Below are 18,197 nucleotides of genomic sequence, written 5' to 3' on the forward strand. Positions count from 1 at the left end.
CCTCCTGTTTTTTATCTGCCACAGGTGGGTATGGGACCTCCCATTCTTGTCATCACATTTCTCTGTGCCTCTGGGCACCTCTTCACACCCCTCCATATGTCCGCCCCTATATGTCAGGATGAACGTGGCTTCTTTAAATCCTCAGTTGTCAGACTTCTACACAGCTCAATTTTCAGACAATTCTAGATGATACTTGTTTTATAGTCTAGTATTTTTTGCTATAGTTGTGTTCAGAAGTGAGGCATGTTTACCTATGCCTCCATTTTGACCACAAGTCCCCTGAAATACTGCTCTTTCTTTTAGAAGAAACTATAATTTTACTATTTCTTAATTTTTCTCCATAATTATAAAAATAATGACTATCACTATAGAAACATTGCAACCTCTAGAAGTCTTTAAAGAAGAAAATAAAAACTACCTATAATTCCAAGATAATAATTGATGACATTTTAGATTATTTTCTCCTAGTATTTCTTGTGTATTTCAATTTTTTTCTGCTTAATTGAGATCATAATATATATTCAATTTTTCTATATGCCACCCTTTTCATTTAAAATTATATCATGGTCCTGGTCACTGTGTCTTAGTTAGTTGGAGCATTGTCCCATAAACTGGAAGGTTGTGGGTTCAATTCCAAGTCAGGGCACATGCCTTGACTGTGGGTTCGGTTCCCCGTCTGGGTGCGTAGAAGAGGCAACTGGTCAATGTGTCTGCCTCATGTCAATTTTTCTCTCCCTTTCCCTTTTTATCCTTTCCCCTCTCCCTAAGAAAATCAGTAAATGAGTCCTTGGGTAAAGGTTTGGAAAAATAAATAAATAAATGAAATTGTGTTATGAGCACTTTCCATGTCATTAAAAGGCTATAAACATTTTAATGGTTGCACAATATTTCATCATATACAACCTAATGTATACATAGGTTGCCTTCCATTGGGCATTTTGTGGAAATATGAGCAATTTTTAGTTTATACATTTTTGTTACAAGTGTTTCACTGTAGATTTTTCCCTAGAGATAGCATGACCAAAGGGTATGCATTTTTTGTTGGTAGTGGTACATCTGCTAGGTCTCTTTTAATATACAGGTCCCTCCTTCTCTTTTATTCCTTTTGTTCTCCCTACACATTGCCAAAGTTTCTTTATTTGAATGAACTCTTAAATTTGACATAGTTTATATTTAGAGAAAAATTACAAAGATAGTACAGAGAATTCTCACATCCCCTTCACCCAGTTTTTTCCTAATGTTAACATTGTCAAAATTAAGAACTTAACAATGCTACATCACTATTAACATTACAGACTTTATTCAGATTTTACCAGTTTCCTGCTGATATCATTTTTCTGTTCTGGGGTCCAATCCAGGACACTGCATTGCATTTAAAGGTACATACCCACATTACCTCTCCCCACCCCTGCCCCCACACTTTATTTGTGAAATAAATCAGGTTGTTTATCTCCTTATCTCCCATGGTCTGGATTATGCTGGTTGCATTCTTGTGTTATTTAGGACTTTCCTCAGTCCTCTGTTTGCCATAAACTGGTAGTTAGATCTCATTCTAGAAGCTTGATCTGATTCCCATTTGATTTTTGGGGGGGTGTACAATATTTAATTTAATTAACCATCAGACTAATTTAATAAGTTTGGATTTGTTTTTTTGGCGGCATCATTTCTGCCTTGTGATTTGCTTGCTACCCTGCTCACTAATCCGTATATACACAGGCTCACTTATCCCTAGACTTTTCTTGGTATTTACACTTAGCTATTCATATGATTGTCACAGAATGCTATCAGTTGGTGGGAGAATATTAACAAAATGTTCCCTATGTTTTCTTTTAGTTTAATAAGCAATCTGTGACTCAGACACCAGGGCGAGAACCTTCTACTCCCCAGGTACAGAAGAGAGCCCGTTCACGCTCTTTCAGTGGCCTTATTAAGGTAGGTATGTGATCAGTTTCAGCCTTGGCTGAGGAAGCTGAAGAGTTTGATTGTTCTTACGCATAAACAGTTTTCTTCTATTCTTTGGGGTCTTGTGAAGGTCCCTTGTTTAAGGGGGTAAGGATAGAATTCGGAAAGGCTTTTATTTTTATGAGCATTTGCTGTGCTTCAAATCAGAGAAGCTCTGGGACTGGAGACGTGAGGAATAAGAGAAATGAAGGTCCAGCCTTCTTTCGGGATTGAGGACAGAGTCTGTGTTTCTGAGCTGTGTAGAGAGTCTTCTGCTTCATGGCCTGCTTTGTGCTGCACACTTCATTATGCAGTTTGCTGAAGTTATGGAGAAGGGAGATGGTTGGCAGAGACTAGGAAAATTGTTAGAAAATGAATTTTGTGAGTTTTAGGTAACTCAAATTTTTGTGAGCTTAATATTTGATTAGTTGTTGTATTCCCTTCCTTTGTGTACAATTCATTACAAACCTTGTTTTTAAAACAAATACAGTATGTACTTCTATGCTGTTGCTGGCATCACGGTTTGCGGATTCAATTTACCAGTCTTTGTGGATGACTGAGCTTGTAGTTGAGGGATATTGTCAACAGGTGGCAGTAGATAACTGGGCTATGGGGTTCAAAGTTCTAGCTGTAACTAAAGTAAGGCAAGATTCTGGTTAACTTGGATCAAGGTTAGCACTATTCTGTTTTCTACTGTTTTTCTTTTAAAAATTGTTCTAAAATTATTAAAATCTGTAAGTCTAGCAACAATCAAGGATCTCTTTGCTTGAAATTAAAAAGTGTGCCCTAAAAATATGTATATACCTTGTAACACATATACATTTTCCAGGAAGCTGTATTTGTTAGAAGTTGCAACTTCATCTAACTCTAATTTGGTCCTAGTTAGTATCATTGATAGAACTTTAGAATTTGCTCTCAATCCTGATCCCCTGGGGGATCAGGAACCTCTGGAATATTAGGTTTGCTTGATGAGAAAAGGCAACAAACAAAATGGGAGAAAATACTTGTAAAATATATATCTGATAAGAGGCTAATATTATCCAGAATATAAAAGGAACTCTTACAATAGCGCCCCCCAAAAAAACCCCAAACAAATTAAAAAATAGCCACAGGTCTGTAAACAGATATATCTAGAAAGAAGAGGTACAAAAGGCCAACACACATATGAATATGCGCGCAGTATCACTTATCAGCAGGGAAATGACAATCACCACCATGGCGAGATGCCAGTCTACAACCACTAGGTGGCCGTGCTCAGAGAAGACAGAAAGTGAGTGATGGTGTGGTGCGGGTAAGCCAGCCTGCCTGTGTACCCTTGGCGGGATTGTAAAACAGAGTGACCACTATGGAAATCAGTGTGGTGGTTTCTAAAAACATTACAGTTGCTGTGTGGTCTAGTAATTTCACTTCTGGATATATGAGTATCCCCCCACCCCACCAAGTAAAAGCAAGTGTACTAACAGGTATTTGTATACCGCATTTATAGTAGCATATTTATAATAGCCAGAAGGGAGAGGACATTGTTTGTGTCCACTGACAAACCAAATGTGACACGTAGAGTGGGACACCAGTCAGCTTTAGAAAGCAAGGACATTCCGACACATTCTACTTACAAGATGGATGAACCTTGAAAACATTGTGCTAAGTATAATAAGCCAGTCACAAAAGAACACATGTTGTATCATTGAATTTATGTGAGGTACCTAGAATAGTCAGGGTCTCGCAGGCAGAAAGTGGAAGGGTTGTCAGGGAGTAGGAATGTGAGGGGAACCGGGAGTTACTGTCCAACGGGCGCAGGTGGAAGGTTCTGGAGATGGGTGGTGGTGAGTGTCATACAACACTCTTACTGTGCTTAATGCCACCGAACTGTACATTTGCAGATAGTCAAAATGGCAGATTTTACGTTATGTATATTTTACCATAGTTAGAAAGAAATTACCTCTGTTGGAACCGCAGACATCCATTCACCGGCTTAGATGTGGCAGATAAAATGGTCATCCATGGTTCATTTTACTTGGAAGTCTGTCATTCTCTCTGACTTCCCTGTGTGGGGATGATTGATAGCAAGAAAAGCTATAGTCAAAGAAAAGTTTTTGTCGGTCAGACCAGTGTTTCTTTAACTGAAGTTAGATGGGTGTAGTTTTCTTTTCATAGTGAGCTTTGCTGCAGTTGGTTTTAGGTGTGTTGCTAATTGTTGCTTGAAATGTAAATATATTGCATCCTTTTGGCAGCTGCCCACTACTTTATTGAGAGGGAATTTAGAACTTAAGAATTACAAAGGAGTTTATAATTCTGTCAGTATAAAAAGCACTTTAGAACAATAATTTTAAACACAAATATTAGTACATTTTGTAAAATGAAGGGTAAAGTGTTTTCATTGTAAGTGAAGAGGCTTGGGGGCTAGTAATAGATGTAGGTTTCAGCTCAATGCCAGTGGAGCGAAATGTCTTTTAAAAAGTTCACTGGGGGCTTTACAGCCAGGCCTTTGGCCCCCGGCATCCCTAATTCAGCTTACCCTGGGGTGCTGTCTGACTTCTGGAAGGAGTAGTTCAACATTTCTGTTTTACCTATTTTATTTGTATCCTGCTTTGATTCCTTTTTGGGGGGGTGAGGAAGGTTAGACTTTTTCCTCCAAAATTTCTCTCATGTAACTAATTTATCACATCAGAACATTCTGAGTATTGCTGGTAATATTTATATTGTAGGATTTAATGTTCTAGTTTTCATATGTTCTTTTTTTGGAATTCAAATTATTCCCTAAGAAGCAAAAAGGGAAGATTTCTCCAAAAATGGTAGAATTGTTACTGCCAGCTGTTACATTAGGTCACACCAACTTCGAAGCTATTCAGAGATGAAAGGGCTTTTAGTCTCGCTCTGCATGTCCGTGAGGTCATGTGACCTCTAAGAAGGCCTGTACCCTCTTGTGGCTGTGTTAGAAAGTCTTAGAGAAGTTCTCCAAATTTCCCAGCTCTGGGTGAGGACTCGACAGGAAAGCAAAGGCGAAGCAGGACACAGTATAAGTGTTCTTGAGTTGGGAGGGGAGGGGAGGACTCTTAATTAAGTGCCAGAGATAACGTGTCTGGAGAAGAAATTGTGCAGGTAAGTAATTGGTGTTTCTTTTATGTTCTCAAGCATACTGTGATTGCCTGTATTAGCGCATTTAAGTCAACTGTAAAGTTGCTTTTAACACGGCAGTCTTTTTAAATGTAGAGGTAAAGTGATTGCCTAAAGGCAGGTGATAATTTCAGGATTTTCTTTTTCTCTTTTTTTATAACATAGTTTGCCTGCCCTCCCTCGTGTAAGATGGTCTGGGAGAATTTATCAGGAAGCTGAGATTTTCTTAACCAAAGAAACTGGTGTTTAAGGCCAGAATAGCTGTAATAGAGGTAGAGCAGACATTTATAAATCAAATATTTTCTCTTCCTTAATCAGCGGAAGGTCCTGGGAAATCAAGTGATGTCAGAAAAGAAGAACAAGGCCCCTACTCCGGAATCTCTAGCCACTGGTGAACTGAAGGGAGCCAGCAAAGAAAATCTGCGCTTAGTAAGATACCATTCTGTGTACTTCGTCTTTGTATGTGCGCATTTGTAGAAAGGAGGATGATGGATACACTGCCTTCTCTTTGTGTTTCTTAGTAAACTACATCTTTTTCTCAATTAGTCCTTTTATTTATACTGTCATCTTTCTATAGGTGTTTATAGATTCATTCAACAAACATTTTGAGTTCAAGGAAGACAGGGCCAATCATAAGCAAAGAAGACAAATACAGTGAAATAGCTCTATGAATGTAGAAGTGCTGGAGGGAGCACTTTTCACTAGGAGACTGCACGGGGTGGGTCGCGTTTGAGCCAGGCGGCCTGGCACTGCGTTACCCGTGGAGAAGTCCTCCAGAGTATCCCAGGCATGGTTACTTCATTAAGCCAGCAAGAAAACCAGTTAAGTTTAAGGAGATATAAATATGTCAGTAAAACTCTTCACATTGAAATAGAACCAGTAAATAATTCCTCTGTTAGCAAAGCCTGTCTATAGGAATGCCATAGAGGATTGAAGCTACTATGAAATGTTCTTGTTACAGCTGTTTCCTGGGTCTCCAGCTGTCGTGACAACACCAACACTGAACTGGTCTGAGGGGAAGAAAGAGGGGAAAAAAGGTACTAACTGTAATTGCTGTGTTCTTACTGAACATAGTTCCTTTCTGCATCTAGTCAGTCAGTAGCATTTTAAAAATTCCCAGTGTGGTATGGTTGTAGTTAGAAACAATGTGAAAATTACAAGGCTGGGACCTTGCCCTTGAGTTTACATAGCAGATGGTTATCGAGCATCTACTCAGCACTGTCCCAGGTGCTGAAGGGCCGAGCTGTGAACACAGGCCTGCCCACTCCCTATATTCTTGGACAGATGGGACACATGTAAAGTATCTTCAGAGTACTTGTTAAACAAATTAAAAGCAAATGTTAACTAATTTGTGAAACCAAGTACAGATACGCTCGGCAAACATGGAATAGTTACTCCCCTATTGGCTGTGGACTTCAGCTTTGTTTATTCAGTGAGGCTTTCCAGGTAGGTAGCTCCTGCCGACAGATGCTGGCAGTCATATACAGGATGTTTTTGAGGTTTAGGACAAAGAGGACTATTTAGTGCTGGGACTGCTGGTTGCCCAGGTTTTTCTGGCAAAAGGCAACAGCTGCTGTGCTTTCCTCTGAGGAAGCCATGTGTTTTACTGGAAAGACCAGGGGGTTTGTAGTGAGACCTGACTGGAGTCATTCCTCTGGCCGGGGAAAACCATCCACCCTCTCGGAGCCTGTGTCCTCCTCTGAAAAGGAGGATCGTAGTTGTATCTACTTGAGAGACTTCTTCTGAGGCTCAATTGAAGTAACGTTTTGGTAGCACATTGTGACTATGTAAGGATAAACAAGTGGTTATAACTGTTACTAGAGGCAAAGGGATGAGACTTGATCTTGTTTTGTTAAGCTTGTGTGGCAGCTGAAGTAATCTTTGGTTTGACAGGCTCATTTTATCTCTGAGACTTGAGCATAATTACTGTTGAGACATCAGCAATAGAAAGAGAACAAAAGCCCCGTATTTATGGATACATCCTTATAGTGTTCTAAAAGATTAGATTTCAGTACAGTCTCCTTACTTATCCTTGAATGAATTATCTGAACTCTTTTCTTTCTGCCTAGCTTCTGATTTCTAGCTGGGCTCTTTGATTGAGGCATGTTTGGTATTTGAGTTATGTGTGTCTAAATAGTTCTCCCTATATATCCATAAGTCATAACCAAGCATAAGGTATTTTTGAAGGATTATTTTGTATCAGTTACATCTTTTGTTGCTTTCATTTTTTTAATGTTTTTTTTCAAGATTTCATATTTAGTTTTTATAGAGAAGGGAAGGAAGGGAGAGAGAGAGGGAGAGAAACATCAGTGCGTGATTGCCTCTTGCACACCCCCTACCATGAACCTGGCTCACAACGCAGGCATGCATGTGTCCTGACTGGGAATTGAACCAGTGACCCTTTGTTTCGCAGCTAGCACTCAATCCACTGAGCCACATCAGCTAGGTCTCATTTTTAAAGATAATCAAGAAATAGTTAAATTTTTCTATTATTGACAACTCTGCTTTTGGAAGAAATATGTTAAAAAAACAAGCCAGTTTAATATAATAATTTACCAAGAAGTTTTAGAGCAGGGATGCTTGACCTGTTAACTGTGGACTTCATAAAGCTCTAATACAGTTTCTGGTACTGTTGATGTAATTTCATATATAGGCTCATTTGTGTGTTTTTCTGGAGGATAGAATATGTATTTTTTTATTAAATTCTCAAAAATGTTAGTGATTCAGCAAAGTTGAGGCCCACTGATAAAGAATGACCTTCCATAGGATTAGGCAATGGCGTTTTCATCATGCTCTCTCCCTGGTCACTTCCTCTATCTCGGAATGCCTTCCTTGGCTGCCATGATGTTACACTATTCTTGTTCTCCTCCTTCCTCTTTAGTTCTCTTCCTGCTTTGCAGTAGCTGACTGTCATTTTTGAGAGTCAGCTACTGCACCTCCACCTTTTTGTGCTTTTCAGAACTCTGCCTTAAGTTCTTAGGTCACCTTTGCCCTTACTTTTCCCCCTCTTAGTAGCTTGGTCTCCTTCAACAGCTCAGTTCTGCTCCCTGTGTGATAACTGCATCTCCATATACATAAACTCTCTGCAGTCTCCAATCCCACAGATTGAATTGCATCATCTTTTTTTTTTTTACACAATGAATACAACCCTCAGTTTTATTGATGGTGATTTTAGAAAAGGAACAAATATTTTTTGAAGAAGGTAGTGTAATTTACATCATTTATAGTACTCCAAAAAGGCATGTATTTAGCACAGAGTTTCTCAAACTGGAACTCAGTAATTCTGTGCTGTGGGGCTGTCATGTGCAGTCTGACGTTTAGCAGCATCCTGGTCTCTAGCCACTAGATGCCACTAGCACCCTTTCCCAGCTGTGACACCCAAAATGCCTCCAGACATTACCAAGTCCTCTGGGGAGAAGGGGACAAAATCCCCTCCAGATGAGAACCACTGAATTAGTACCTACGTATCTTTTGGGGATGGGGAGTGTCCTTGCTCAAAACAAGTTGCTGATCTGGTGAGTCATGGAGTTGATTCAGGGTGACAGTTTGATTAAGAAAGGCAAACGGTCCTCTCCCTGTACCTGGAGGCCAGGGTGTTGGGTTCTTAAGTGATTCTTGTATGCTACTACTAAAGACCTTTATATTTATTTATTGTCGGTCTCTGCTATTTAGAGTATTAAAGTGTGTGTGTGAGTGAGAGTGTATGTATGAGTACAGGCATGCACTTATTAATTTCAGCAGTCAGAATCTTACCCATTCTAGACATCTGGTCAAGATGGCAGCATAGGTAAACACGGCTCGCCTCCTCACACAACCACATCAAAATTACAACTCAACTACCATCACTCAGAACCATCAGAAATCAAGTTGGATGGAAGTCCCACAACTACAGAATTAAAGAAACTACATCCATCCAGACAGGTAGGAGGGTGGAGACATGGAGATGTGGAATGGGCTGGTCCCACATCCACATGTGGTGGATAAAAATCCAGAAAGGATATCTCAGGAATGAGGGGTCTGAGATCCACACCAGCCACCTCAGCCCAGAGTTCCAGTGTCAGGGAGATAAGTTCTCATAACGTCTGGCTATAAAAACCAGTGAGGATTGAGTCAGTGGAAGAAGCTACTGGATTCCCAAGTAGTTCCTCTTAAAGGACTCACACATGGACTTACTCAGACTCATTCCCTCTGAGCTCTAGCACCAGGGTGGCAGCTTGAAAAGCACCAGTGGCACACAGGGAGGAACTGCAGTGTCTGGCATCAGGGTGAGAGCTAGGGAACAGCTTTCTCCCAGGCAGAATGCAGAATGGCAGGCAGAGACCATTGTTCCTTTTCTGACATCCCCCCCCCCCCCACACNCTGACATTCCCCCCCCCCCCATAGAACCATAGAGCCTATAGGTGGATGCCATATCTGAGACTCCATCAACCTGGCTTACACGGTTTGCTCAGCCCTGGTGATTCCCTGAGGCTCTACACCACCTAATTTATGGGCCCATCCAAGCTGTTAACAGTGGCTTTGCCATATGAATGGCTTGTCTTGGCCAATCTTTCTAAGTCCTCTCAAATAGGCAATAGCTGGCCTCAGCCAGCCCCTAGCCCCCATATCTCTTGCTAAGTGGATGCATGCCTGGCACTAGCTGAAGCTAGCCTAGGTTCACAGCTTGGCTTCACCTGGGAACCTCCAAGCCCAGCACAAGTGGCAGCCATCTGCAGACTGCTTTGTAGCTCATGCTGGGTGGCCCTTGGCAAAAGGTAGGTGGTGGCTGACCTTTGCCTGCACCACCTGGGGAACCCCAGGGCCAGTGCACCCAGTGGACAGCTACAGACCACATCGGAGCACCACCACCCTGCCCCACACAGCTGATCCTCCATGGAGGGTGGAGATTGGTGGTCAGTGGTTACAGCCAGTTCTTGCAGCTGACTGGCTTGGGTAAATCTCCCCCATTGACCTGCCAACAGCAATCAAGGCTGAACTACAAGAAGAAGGTGTACTCAGCTCACACAGAGGGTGCACCTTGAGTACCCAGCTTGGGTGATAGAGGAGGCTGTGCCACTGGACCCTATAGGATTCCTACTACATTAAGTCATGATACCAAGATGGAGTCATAGCAGCTCTAACTAATACATAGAAACACAGGGAGGCTGCCAAAATGAGGAGACAAAGAAACATGGCCAACATGAAAGAACAGGTCAAAACTCTAGAAAAGGAGCTAAAGGAAATGGAGATAAGTAATCTATCAGATGCAGAGTTCAAAGCACTGGTTATAAGGATGCACAAGGAACTTAGTGAGGACCTGAACAGCAGAAAAAGATACAGTCAGAAACAAAGGATACACTAATGGAAATAAAGAACAATATATAGGATATCAACAGTAGAATGGATGGAGCTGAGAATCAAATCAATGATTTGGAACGTAAGGAAGTAAAAAACAACCAGTCAGAACAAGAAGAAAAAAGAATGAGGAAAGTATAAGTAGCCTCTGGGACAAATTCAAGAGGTCCAACATTTTCCTCATGGTGTGCCAGAAGGAGAAGAGAAAGAGCAAGAAACTAGGAATCTATTTGAAAAAATAATTTAAAGAAACATCCCTAATTTGGTGTAGGGAATAGGCATGCAGGCCCAGGAAGCACAGAGAGTCCCAATTATGATGGATGCAAAGAGGCCCACTCCAAGACACATCATAATTAAAATGGCAAATGTTAAAGATAAAGAGAGAATCTTTTTTTCCTTTCTTTTAATTTTATTTTTTAAGTTTCTGATTGCATTCACTCATTTTAAAAAAAAATAATTTATTTTTAGAGAGGGGGAAGGGAGGGAGAAAGAGAGGGAAAGACACATCAATATGTGGTTGCCTCTCACATGGCCCCCAACCGGGGACCTGGCCTGCAACCCAGGCATGTGCCCTGACTGGGAATTGAAATAATGACCCTCTGGTTTGCAGTCCAGTGCTCAATTCACTGAGCTACACCAGCCAGGGCGAAAAGAGAGAATCTTAAAAACAACAAGAGAAAAGCAATTAGTTACCTACAAGGGAGTTCCCATAAGACTGTCAGCTGATTTCTCAAAAGGAACTTTGCAGGCTGGATGGGATTGACAAGAAATATTCAAAATCATGAAAAGTGGGGACCTATAGCCAAGATTATTCTACCCAGCAAAGGTATCATTTAGAATTGAAGGGCAGATAAAGAGCTTCCCAGACAAGAAAAAAATGAAAGGAATTCATCATCACTAAACCATTATTTATTTGTTTATTTACTTTTGGGGTCCTCTCTCTTTTTCTTGATGAGTATGCTTAAAGGCTTGCCAATTTGTGTATCTTTTCAAACACCAAACTATTATTACATGAAATATTAAAGGGACTTACTTAAGAAAAAGAAGATCAAAACTATGAACAGTTTAATGGCAATAAATACATATTTATCAAGAATTGAATCTGAAAAGCAAACTAAGCAAACAAGAACAGAGACAGAATCATGGATACAGAGAGCCTTTTGAAGGTCGCTAGATAGGAAGGGGCTGTGAGGAAATGGGTGAGGAGCTAAGGGAATTAAGAAGTACAAATAGGTGGTTACAGAATAGCCCTGAGGATGTAAAGTACATTTGGCTACAATATAGTAGCCAAAGAACTGACCCATGGACATGAATCCCCCACTGTTGTGGGGGGATTGCCTGAGAGAATGGGGGTGCTGTGTGGAAGGAGGCCAAGGGGCAAATATTGGGAAAACTGTAATAGCATAATCAATAAAATATAATTAAAAAATAATCTTACTCATTCTAATTTATTAATCAATGTTACTCCAATAAATTCAACTAAAAATAAATAGAGGCTCTTTCTTCAAAGCCCAGCCTAAACCACAACTCCTCTTCGAAACCTTCTTTAGCTAACCCATTCGGGTGTACTTGTTCCTTTGAATTCTTACTGACTACACCAAGTAAACTAAAATGCTTGCTTCACATGTATTGTCTGCAACTGGTCTGTCTTTTAGAAGGCAGAGGCCAGACTTAGGGATATACTCGTGGCCTCCTGTCATTTATTCTTCTCTTCCTCTAAGTGGTGGCCATGCCTTGTGTCCAGGAGGTACCGGTGCTGTATTGTGCTGGTCTCGGCCTATCACTAACCAGTGTTGTGGTTGGATTGGCCCAAGATACCCTTCAGGGATTACCATCAGGAAATTTTGGGGGGAAAAAGGTTTACTACTTACAAGACCTAGAATTACACAGCCCACCTCAGGCCATATAGTAAGGCCATGGGGAGAGAGAGAGAGCGCGCATTGGTCTAGAGTTCTGCTTTTGTTGGGGCCTAGGGTTTCGTGAACTCAGTCTTCATTGGTGAATTTAAGACATATGAGTGAATTTAAAGGGTAAGAAAAGAAAAAACATATGGCCCAAATGGTCACTTACTGAAATCAATATCTCTAAAGCATAGGAGCCTCGAGGGGAGAGGGCCTGGCTCTTTATCTGCTCATTGTGGCTTGGCCATGCGTTCACTGGAGAGAGCTGTCTTTGAAGTGGATGTTTCTTTGAAATGGCTGCCTCAGCAATCAAAGCTTAAGTCAGACACTTGCATTACCAAAAGGAAAAGTAGCTGTCAGGAATAACACTGCCGTCCACCATGTTGCTGAGGCATCAGAGTTAATGGCAAGGACTTTAACTGCCTGGGTAGCTGATACCTTAAAAGTCAGGGGTAGAAGGGCATGTTGTAACCCAGAAAGTATACATCTAAATAGGATTATAATAGCGAATTCTGTAATAATTAACACAGGCAGTAATTTGAAATCTAGCCTGTAGTCATTGTCCCAAACTTGAGGAGTCTTGCAATGAAACTAAGTCAGTGATCTCAGGGGCCCTATGAATCTGTTTGAAGATTTAGGTAATGTTGTGAAATGCTTTAACACCTTTAGCTATCTGGTGTAAGCAGACTCGAACCTGTCCTGAGTTGGTAGATTGCTTTTAATGTCATCTAAGCGGTCTCTTAGTTCTGAGAATAGGTCAGTTCAGTAAAACGGTTGTGTTTCATTTTGGGAATTGGTGATGCAAGTGCGTTCTCCAAGTTGTGGTGCAGGTATTTAGTAAGAGGCATATCTATGGAGAAAAAAAAAAGAACAAAGGTTAATGATTGAAGTAGATTATAACCCCAGTGTCTGAGTTCTTAAGGCAGCCAATCCAGAAGATTGCTCCATGCCAAGTTCAAAGCATCTTCAAATAGAATGAGGGCAGGTGGTGGCAATGGGATAGGTTTTCTTGGTTTGCAGTTTGAATGTCTCTGCTGACCTTTCTGAGTGGCTCATACAACAGTAGGCTGAAGAGTGTCCACATATGAGCTGTGGTAATTTCTCTGAAGCTCATATCAAGTTGTCCCACTTTAGCTTGCAAGGTTCCGGGCAAAGGGCCATTTAGTTCTCAGTGTTGCTAAGACAGAAGGGTGGGAGAAAAGCTGGAAATGTTAGTTTGAAGAATTGTAGCCAAATATTGCAGGGAACTAGAAGAATTAAGGATTGAGTCCAGTTTACATGTAGTAAAGAAAACCTCGAAAACAATGGCAAAAAAAAAAGAAAAAGAAAAAGGAATGAAAGAAAAATAAACAATTAATAGCACTAGAATCTAGTATCCCCAAAGGTGTTATACGGAAACATATTTAATGTTGATACTTTGAAGACATACCAATTTTAATTAAACCGAACTTAAATTAGCTTTATTTACCAAAGATTATCCCACATCATGTGAGCTTGAAAAACACTTGGGTTAGTGTTGATATTTGGGGCAGATTAACTTGTTGTGGGCTACAGATTCTTCACCTGTGAACAGGCAAGGGCATCGTGTCATGCACAGGTTGTTGTGAGGATCAATGGTACAAGGTACATAAGGAGCTTAGAGTGGTGTTTGGCACAAAATAGGCACTTAGTAAAGTGGTAGCTGTTATTGCTGTTAAGCTGATGTGTTCATTGCAGTGTTATTTACAATAGCCAAGATTTGGAAGCAGTCCAAGTGCCCATCAGTAGATGAGTGGATAAAAAAGCTGTGTAGTAATATTCCATTTATACAACGGAATACTACTTGGCCATGAAAAAGAAGGAAATCTTACTTTTTGTTACAGCAAGGATGGACCTAGAAGGTATTCTGCTAAGTGAGGTAAGCCAGTCAGAGAAAGACAAACACCATATGATTTTGCTTATATGTGGAATCTAATGAACAAACCAAACAAAATAGAAACAGACTCATAGGTATAGAAAATAGACTAACAGCTATCAGAGGGGAGGGACTTGGGGGTCTGGGTGAAAAGCGTGAAGGGATTAAGCAGTACAAATCAGTAGTTGCAGACTAGCCACAGAGATGCAGATTGCAGCCTGGGGACTGTAGTTAATTATGTCAAGATAATGGGTGTGGGCCAGATGGGTGCTTGGGTGGCAGGGGGGCCACTCTGCACGGTTTTCCGGCCACTGTGCCGTACATCTGAAACTGGTGCAGAGTGATGTTGAATGTAAACTGTGGTTTAAAAAAGAGATGATGTGCCCTGGCTGGCGTAGCTCAGTGGATTGAGCGTGGGCCTGCGAACCAGACGATTGCGGTTCGATTCCCAGTCAGGGCACATGCCTGGGTTGCAGGCCGGTTCCTTGCAGGCTAACTCCCAGCAGGGGACGCACAAAAGGCAACCATACATTGATGTTTCTCTCCCTCTCTCCTTCCCCTTTAAAGAGAAATAAATAAATAAAATCTTAAAAAAAAGATAGATGATGTGATGAACTGAGATTAGAGCAAGGGGACAAACTGAGGTTTACTTGGTGGAGATTCATCAATTCTCAATCAAACTTTTTAGAAAATATTAAGTGTAGATTCCCTAGCTTTTCAAGAAGAAATATTTCTAAATGTGCTTAATGCTCTTGTTTTTCTTTCAACCTAGGATTCCTCTGAAGGATCCAGAGTTCTCCTGTTGTCCATCCAGAATTTTCTCTGTAGCAGGCCTGGTGTCATCCCTGCTTACGGAGAAGCTAGGACCGGCAGCTTGCTTGCTGCGTTTTGAGTTGTGAAAGTTAATTAATCCTGTGACTTGACTGATATCTCTAACCCCACTCACTGGATGTTTTCTGCAGCCTCTGCCTTCTGAACCAGTGCTAGCAACCCTCTCTCCTTTTTAATATTGTGGGGAAACCACTAACCAGACAACCAGCTTACACAGCACACAGTAAGTGGGTAGAACCAGGCAGACTCCAGTGCTCATTCCATGTATTTGCTTAAGCATATTTTGTTTTTTAAAAATACAAGATTTGTGTTCAACTGCCAGTATTTTTTTAAGTACTGTCAATCCTAGTAGATTGATGTTATTTTTTAACTGATAATTTGGATTTTTCTGTTTTGATAGTGTTGGGTATTTTTGTTGTCATTTCTTGTTTATTTGTTGTTTGTTTATTTTTAAAAGATATTTTTGGTGTGTGTAACCGAAGTGGGCTCCCAGCCGGAAGTCTTTCCCTTTTTTTCACCTGCAGCTTTGGGAAAGCTTTATCTTGTGGGGCCGTGCTCCTCAGTGCCTCGTTTGTGTCCACGGACTTCATGGCTTTCCCGGGAAGTTTTTGTTATTTCTTGGGCCTGACATTGCAAGGTATTTGGCTTGTAGTATTGAAAAAGGAGAATTCAGAATGATCTAATATTTTAACAAAGGTTAATTATTAAATGTGTCTCTCCTTTCCTCCACTCTCTCTTCTTCCCCCAATCTTCTCTCCTTAGTGATGCCAATAATGGTGTGATTGCTGAACTTGTGTCCTTTGTTCAGTTTCCTCTTGAACATAGAGCATCTCTGGTGCCCACGAGGGGCCAGCCCTTCTGTGCCAGATCACTGTAATTCCAGCAAAGTCTCTGACGCCTAACGGAGGTTTGCTGAAATATCTGTGTGTGGTGGAAGTGGGGGCGTAACTAGGATGAGGCTGGCTAGCTTAATGGCCAGACTCCCCCTAAGGATGGGGTTATACTGCACCCTTCTGAGGGACCCTGGGGCAGGGCGGGCTGTGAGAGCCGGCTGGGGTGAGAGGGAGGAAGTGCGCAGCAGCAGTCTCTGCGGGGCTGAGAGGGTTTGAAGGAGAGGATGTGCTCATTTGGAGGCAGTGCGGCTTATCACCAGAGTTCTGAGAAAGCAGCACAGCCTCTCTCCTTGTAATACACACGGGGAGGATGTGGAGAGGGGGCTGGAGCTGGAGCTTTGGCTGGGTGGTGACGTTCACAAGTGTTTGAGGTGAGCAGTGGCGTGGCTTTGATCTCGTGTAAATACTTACAGCCAGGGGAGCAGCATGTGGCCAGAGAGAAGGTGGCCGTTGTGCCTGCTCCTCGAGGCTGTGCAGCTGCTCTCAGCCCATGTGCTGGAGCTGAGTCAGGCCTTCTGTGGGGAAGCAGCTGCCGAGCAAGGTCTGTTTGGCTGCCCTGCGTTCAGACCATTGGAAAAGCTACATTACTGCTGAAATGGAAGGTGATCCTGGGAGCGGAGTCCGGTTTTGTGTCTAGGGTGAACTCTCTTTTCCTATATGCTGTTTCTTTTGCTGCAGTAACAGCAGTTGTGAAGAAAAAAATAAAATAAAGTTTGGCCTTCCAATTTGATGGATTGTGAACAGTTGATGGTTAGGAGCAGAGACCTGCTTACAGGCCCCTTTCTCTAGAGCAGTTTTAGTCTTAAAAGTCCTTATTAGCAACTTCAGTTGCACAGGTTTCTGTTTGGCTTTTTCCTTGTTGAGAAAAAATAGAATTCCTTGTACCAGCTGTCAGTGAATCCAAATGGAAATCCCTTTTGGTGCGACCAGACTGAAGGAGTGTTCTCCCCTCGCTCTGTACTTGGTCCGTCTGTCCCACCTGGAGAGGTTCGGACTGTCAGACATGGTCTGGCCTCAGGCGGAGGGAGCAGAGCCATGACCTGACCCCCCGCCCCCCATCATCGAGTTTGTTCCATGGTCCTGTTGGAGGGAGGCACCTGGGATCGGGGGACTGTCTTTGATCGCGTGGGGTCGGTGGTGCTCTGGTGCTGGGGTGGGGAGAGAGATGGACGTCGAGTGCACATGCTGTCCCTGGCAGTTTATGTCTGTGTTTGGGTATGTGTGTCACTTAAGTTATTTATTAAACATGCTTTCCCTTGCTTTGAGGGTGGGATAGGTCATTTTTTAATAGAAGCTGTGATCCAGTTGGAATCCGAATTTAAGAAATAAAATAGCATAACCTTCTGCCTTGTGATTTGTAAGTGTTCTAATCCTGTGGAACCTCATGGAGAACTCAAAAACAAAAATTCTTTCTGTTTGCTACTGAAGGGTACTGCCTCCCTCTGACTTGGTGGGTGGGTATTTTTGAGTCAGTATTTAACAATTTCTTAAATCTATAAGATTTAAAAAAATGTTTACTTTTCATGTTGGAACAATCTCTTTGGAAATGCCTCTTCTTCTGGCTTGTAAAATTGCATTTCTTCCTGGCGGCAGTTGTGAAGGGTTTGCTATGGGTCAGTACGAGGCGGTGTTTTGTGCCAGAGGGCTCACGTGTGAGAACACAGACCTCATTGGCTCAGATCTGCCCTGGGTGAGCCACACCGGTTGAATCAATGAAAACCAGTTTCTTACCTTTTACAATGACGGACTTTGGCACTGGGACCAATGAATCTGGCTTGAAAGACTCCACTGCAGCAGTGAAAGGATTTGGAGATACTGATTATATCTGAACGGCCAACATATTAAAGGAGCTGTTACTTACTCGCAAGTGAAACCACAGCTGCTCTTGACCATGAACGCCCTTCCAGAGTCAGTCAGCGCTGGCGAGGGAGCCCCCTTGGGGAATGGAACGGTGCAAGGCTGTTGACTTTGGCGACCACTGGATGTTCAGAGTGGTGGTCTGGTTGGCCCGTACGGAAGCCAGTTGATTTCCGAGTGCCAGAGCAGAGCTGTTCTCTCCTCCTGGAAAGCAATGTTTCTGTTCACCTCCCCTCACAGGACCCTCTATTAGGACAGGGTTTAAAATCCTGCCTTCTAGGAGAACCTGTGGCCATGGGGCTGTGCCCCACTGTGACCAGAGGTGTGGCCGTGCATAACTGGGGGAGCCGTCTTTGGGATCAGACTTCCCTGGACCTCATCTGTGTCCTTACGTCATGCAGGACCTTGCGCAGATGCTTGAAGCTGATGGCT

At 42.1% G+C, this 18,197-nt stretch overlaps 1 protein-coding gene across 3 annotated transcripts in view; it reads left to right on the forward strand.

Annotated features, from left to right (window-relative positions):
• Positions 1–18,197, forward strand: part of ARHGAP19 (Rho GTPase activating protein 19) — a 66,899-nt gene that overhangs the window by 47,711 nt on the left and 991 nt on the right. Inside the window, exons 9-12 of one of the 3 annotated variants that reach the window (XM_037050829.1) lie at positions 1,834–1,932; positions 5,374–5,484; positions 6,017–6,092; positions 14,957–15,050. In XM_037050829.1, coding sequence (XP_036906724.1) covers positions 1,834–1,932; positions 5,374–5,484; positions 6,017–6,092; positions 14,957–14,967 — 297 coding nt within the window. In that variant the 3' untranslated portion in view covers positions 14,968–15,050. Of the gene's footprint in view, positions 1–1,833; positions 1,933–5,373; positions 5,485–6,016; positions 6,093–14,956; positions 15,337–18,197 lie in introns of those variants that run through there. The other 2 variants (XR_005067194.1, XM_037050828.1) reach the window with 2 other exon arrangements.

This window comes from Sturnira hondurensis, unplaced genomic scaffold, assembly GCF_014824575.4.
Source record: "Sturnira hondurensis isolate 20B ecotype Veracruz unplaced genomic scaffold, ASM1482457v3 Scaffold0006849, whole genome shotgun sequence".
Taxonomy (NCBI): Eukaryota; Metazoa; Chordata; class Mammalia; order Chiroptera; family Phyllostomidae; genus Sturnira; species Sturnira hondurensis.